Genomic DNA, 6,000 nt, shown 5'->3' with positions numbered 1-6,000 from the left:
CCACGTGGGTTCTGTCAGTTGGCAACCCATCTTGTGATGTAGGGGTTTCTGTTCAGGCTGGTGAGCTTGTCTATAATACCAGAATGGGGAATGGTGTCAAAGGCCTTTGCAAGGTCTAGGTAGGCTGTGTGTACCACCTTTCCCTCGTCTATAGGCTTGGTAACTGTCTCAAAGAAGTCCACCAGGTTTAGGAGGCATGATCTGCCCTTAACAAAGCCGAACTGGGTAGGGTCCAGTGTTTGGAGGTTTCCAATGTCTCTGTTAATGAGTTCCATGATGATGCGCTCTATAGCCTTGCAGACCAAGCTACTCAGGCTTATAGGGTGATAGTTCCAGGGGTCTGTTGTGGCTCCACCTTTGTGGAGCGGAATAACTGTTGCTGTGCGCCACTCTATGGGTACGTAACCTGTGGAGAGGCTGAGTTTGAACAGTGTGTTTAGGTGAGGGGTTAGTTCGTCTTTGAGCTAGTGTAGGACGCAGCCTGGGACACGGTCCGGTCCCATTGATGCTGTATTTTTGGCTTTGGAGAGGGCTGTTTTAACCTGAGTGTCTGTGATTTCAGGAGCTCTACATTCTTCTGGTATGGTTATGGGCCCTTTTGGGGGTGAGAGGGGGATGAAGTTTGCGCTGAACCTGTCTGCCAGGATGTTGGCAATATCAGTCGGTTCAGTGTATTTTGTACCATTCTGCACTAACTCCGAGCAGATCTGAGCATTGCCACTTAGATTCTTGACGTAGCTAAAGAATGCCTTGTGGTTATCTTTGGTGTCCTTGGCAATTTTTCTTTCAAAACTCGACTTGGATGATTTTTATGAGGGATCGTAGTTCTTGCTTATACTGATCAGGGATGTCTGCCCTTCTTGTAGGGTTGCCACCTTTTCAAATGGCCAAAGTGGGACATTTTCGGGACACACATCAGATTTTACAGGCCGACACATACCCACGGTCAGTACAAAGGATAGAACTTAACTTTTTTTCCTAAATAAAAGCTTATTCTTGTAGCAGTTTAGTTGTTTATTATGTTTCTTGTAACATTTAGGTATTTTAGATACAGAAATAACTATTTTATGCAACTATTACATAAAATATGGGACATAATTATGTCCTACAATTTCAGGACATTTGCCCTTTTTAATAAGGACACAACTGCCCAAAGAGGGACTGTCCCTCTCAAAGTGGGACAGGTGGTAACCCTACCTTCTTGGGATTTTACTCTTTTCTGTACTAGTTTCCTCCTTCTATTGTATAGCTTGTTTATGGCATGAGTCCACCAGACTGGTTTCCTTTTCTTGGAGGACTGAGTCCTGGTTTTGCTTGGGATAGCATGATCCATAGGATGCATTAGTAAAGGATTTTGCAGTTTGGACAATGTTATCCTTTAGCATGGGGGCTGAAACAAAAATATCCACATCAATTTATGTTTTGCCTTTAACATTAAATATATATAAACAGAGAGAGAGATAGAGAGAGAGAGAGATGTATACAGCACAGCCCAGCAGTACAACAAAAGTCCCTCAATGAACCCTGCGAGGTCGATATTACCCAAACAATGTATGAGCGCTCACGCGCCGTTGCTATGTTGGTTTCTATAGACGGAGCTACTTATTAACACGGCGAGTCTCAAAATGAAGTGTATGTAGAAGCTTTACCATATACAACGTAATTCAAAACTATCGCAACCACAAAATGGCATCTGCATACGAGTTTGGTAAGATTATAATAAATACGCATTTTACACTGTTGGTGTCATTTATATGGGCATTTTGACATTTCGTAAGCTTTTAGTCGGACATCTTTAAATGCGAAGGTCTGTCACGATGCAATAATCCTTAGTCACGTTTACACATTGACCACGGCCCCGTAAATACAATTAGCGAGTTGTGGAATTTAATTAAGTAGTTGGAACTGCGAGCCTCTTTTAAAAACCGGAATGGAATGTGCAATGGCGAGAACATAATACGGCCACTGATTCCCTGAAAGCAAATTCATTTATGAATCGATGTCCTACAGAGCATATCGAAACTATTGAAGTCGCTTACCGAGGTGTAAAAATAATAATAATCAAGGATGGAACGTCATAGCACATGCGCTGCAATACCCAGTTGCCATCCATAGTTAAGGAAAAAAAATCAAAACATAATATTTGTCAGGGAAAGTGACGCTGAGCAGTAATTTGACGTACAACACTTTCTCAGATTTATAAATGATTTAATTCCTAGCAGTGGTAACGCGAATGTGGCATGCTTTCTTAATAGTGATTATTTTCATTGCCACCGGTAATAATTGTTTAGGCCACCTAGTCTGTCCATTATATGCTTTTTGAAAATACTGCAAATCCTATTAAAATGACAGTCTCCCACCCCCACAGCGCAATGCCAAAACCAACAAAATCTTTAGGATACAGCAGCAGCATACATAATGTATTGATTGATGGCATGTCTCAGCTGTCCAGTGTTCCTCCTCAGAATGTTGTTGCCACATATTTTTGGTTTGCTCCTCATTCTGGTAACTCATTCAGATTTTGTTATCTTTCAGAAAATGTATGCTAAAGCAAATTCCGTTATCCTATCAACTTTCTAAGTTTATAAGAACAATTTTTAAAACCTGACCTGTCTATTTTTTGGCGTTTGTACCCTCGTTATTTCTGGCTTTATGTATAATTCTGGTACTAAGAAATACTGAGATGTATGCTTATTTGTGTTTGACTATTTACACAAACATGAGCATGTGCTTAAACATCTGCTATTTTATCAGTCTTTATAAAAGTTTGATTAATTGGTTCTCTCAACTCCAAGATCCCAGTCGGTGGACATATCTCTCACCTTCTTTTGCTCAGGAATTTTGGACAAAGCCAAAAATAGTGGGAGGGCAACGGGCCAAAGTTAGGGACAAATTTAAAATATTACTCAAATTCACTTGAAAAGTTAATATAACAACACATTTTGCATCAACATGCATTTTCTGAATACTAAGAAGTATAAAACACAAACATCTGACATTAATAGGTATAATCCTTAGTGAGTGGATGGGTAATAGGAAATTCACCCCGGGGATCACTTCTGTGGTTCTGCTTGACAGGGGCACAGGAAAATAATTTTCTTGGGTGGCGAAAGCCAGGGTCCCTTTTTGGCTAGGCGTGTATAGGCCCTAGGGCCAATAGCCTAGTACCTACCTATGAACCTATTTACAAGATGAGAGATAGGACAAAGATATAGGTTCATAAGTGATTACTAGTCTATTGATTTGTGAGGTAAGAAGCTTAGCTTTACACTCCTATGGTCATTTTTAGCCCTTATATTTTGCATACAAATAAGCTAAAGATGAACTTAATAAGGATATGTTGGGACTTTTACAATTTTTCCCTACCCATGAAGTACAAGGGTGCTAAAGTGAAAGTGAATTTCTGGTACCCATCCATTTGTCCAAATTATATTTGAATAGAGTGAGTAAAATAAGTACTTTGCTTTGTGTGGAGTGAAAGATGGTCCCATAGAAGCGATACTCGGGTCTATATCATATATTCGAAAGTTGACAATGTCGAACGCTCTAAAGAGCGAAAATGCCGGAACTCGGAAGTTCTGTTATTGAGATTGCAGTACAGTGAAGCTCGGAATAGTTGCCCTTTCCCCACTGCAGTGCGATCTCAGAGTTGGAATATATATTTAGCGGGGGGTGTGGGGGGCATAGCCCCCCACAATAAGAAGTTCGAGTTCTGGCATTTTCGCTCTTTAGAGCATTTGACATTGTCATCTTTCAATTATATGATATAGACCCTGATATTCTTGTGAAACAAACCTATCTGTTCAGCATGTTCTATTTATTGTGTTTATTTTGCAAAAGGGATTAAGATCCCTTGAGAGGGTCTTTATGATACCATTGGACTTGAGAATGTGTAATAGATCTGATGGAATAAGGTATGTTGAAGTTCTATTTGCAAAGCAGAGGTTGCCACTTAGTGGCAAAACCAGGGACATTCTGTAAAAATCTGGATAGTTGAGAGATATGTAGGCAGCTCAGGTATAGCTCTAGATACGTGTGAAAGAAACAAAGGAAGCCAGTTCTTTTGAGGTTCAGTTACACTGTATCACACTGCCTGCTTGCTTAGCAAATAATACATGCATTACGGAGATACTTCTAGTATCTTTATTCAGACAGCTGTTAAGGAAAGAATATGTACCATGTGACATGCAACTTCTTGTTTCCAGGTGTTAGCATATTAAATCATTCCAGCCTGTGATGGCCTCTGATTACCCTGAGCCAGTAATCAAGGAGGCTTAATCCTCACCACTGACACCGGTGAGAGACTATCACTAAGAAAAGGAATGGATTTACACAGTATTTCAAATGCAGCTCTCTGCATCAAGCACAGTTTCCCCCAAGAGCACACAGGGAACCTGTTCCAGACCTGAGACTGGACTCTCTGTCTCTCCAGATCCCAGGCAAGACTCACTTTGGAGCACTGTGTCCCAGTTCCAAGTAGCTGACACACCCCGCACCTGAGTATTTGATTTTCACACACACACACACACACACACACACACACACACACACACACACACACACACACATACACACACACACACACACACACACACCCCTGGGAAAGGCCGGCACAGATTTACTAACTGCGCCCCCTTCTGCCCAGACTGTAAGATAAACATGCTGCCACCAGTCAGCTATTCTAAGGCTCTTACAAGGGTATCCAATTATACTTTGTAAAATTAATACTAATATGCATATTAGAGTGTAACCAAAGCAGCATGGCTTTTCAGAGTGGCCACTGCATCACTAAATTAAGCATAAGTAATCGCAAGATGTTAAAATATTCTCTAAAAGACCAGCCATAATGAAAGGTATAAAAATATTTAATAATAAAATAGAAAACATGAGAATTCTAAATATCTAAGTACAATAAACACCAGAGTTTAATTAGAGGATAAATAAAAATAAAACAGATGGGACAGATTCAAGCACGTGCAGAAAAACAATACTCAGCTAATCTCACTGTATTTCCTGACTGTCTAAAATAACTGTTTCGTAGCTAACTTAATTAATGCAGCAAGGCAAGATTAGATGCTGAGATGTTTACTTCAACAAGGCAAGGTGATGATCTGACTAACTGAACTAACTTAACTGTCATACATTTTTATATCAGGTTCCAAAGAAAACAAAACAAGCTGCTATGAGTGTTCTATTCTTTCTGTGTTGGTTATAGAATGATATCACATTTGATCACCTGACTCTGGTACAATACACATTCATAGCTTTGCTAAGATCTGTTGCAGTATTTGAAAATCATAGAACAATTTCAAAAACGTCTACTTTTCCCCTTCCAGAATTCTTTGTTTAAATGTACACATTTAATAAGTTACAATAACACTGTTGATACATTTTTATTACAAGCATCTGTACAAATCCATGTGATAATCAAATGACACAAAATTATTTACAAAACGCCAGCTAACTATGCTGGCATGTGTTACACAGGCACTGCCCTATTCTCTTTGGCACAGATGGGAATACCTAACATCATCACATCTTTCCCCCCTTTGAAGGCTCAAACTAGTTTTTCAAGTGACCCTGGGAAAAATGTTGCTTGAGAGAATTGGGCCTGTCTGGGAACACATTAACCCATACCCTGTCTTCAGGGTCCATCTGCACTGGCAATATTGACCCCCCTACTGTACTCTACTGTTATGTCATATGCCTGCAACCCTAGACTCCACCTTAATAACTTGGCATTTTGTTGGCTGACTGTATGTAGCCATGTTAAGGGACCGTGGTCTGTAACCACAGTGAATTTCTTTCCATACAGATAAGACTGAAGTTTCTGCAGTGCCCATACTATGGCTAGACATTCTTTTTCTACAGATGCATAACATTCCTCCCTGGGTTGGAGTCTATGGCCGAGATATAAAACTGGGTGCTCTTTTCCCTTTGCGGAAACTTGGCTGAGTACAGCCCCCACCCCATTGTTTGAAGCATCCACCTGCACAACAA

General features: G+C 40.2%; 1 protein-coding gene across 2 annotated transcripts in view; it reads left to right on the top strand.

The window, feature by feature from the left end:
- Positions 1-1,556: 1,556 nt before the first annotated feature.
- Positions 1,557-6,000, top strand: part of FANK1 (fibronectin type III and ankyrin repeat domains 1) — a 1,042,588-nt gene continuing 1,038,144 nt past the window's right edge. For both annotated transcript variants that reach the window (XM_044056182.1, XM_044056181.1), the window contains exon 1: positions 1,557-1,708. In XM_044056182.1, the coding sequence (XP_043912117.1) occupies positions 1,687-1,708 (22 nt within the window). In that variant the 5' untranslated portion in view covers positions 1,557-1,686. The remainder of the gene's footprint in view (positions 1,709-6,000) is intronic.

The sequence above is a fragment of the Protopterus annectens genome, chromosome 14.part0, assembly GCF_019279795.1.
Source record: "Protopterus annectens isolate FY-2018-M chromosome 14.part0, PAN1.0, whole genome shotgun sequence".
Taxonomy (NCBI): Eukaryota; Metazoa; Chordata; order Ceratodontiformes; family Protopteridae; genus Protopterus; species Protopterus annectens.
The sequence above is the reverse complement of the archived record's forward strand: the minus strand, read 5'-3'. Positions and strand labels throughout refer to the sequence as shown.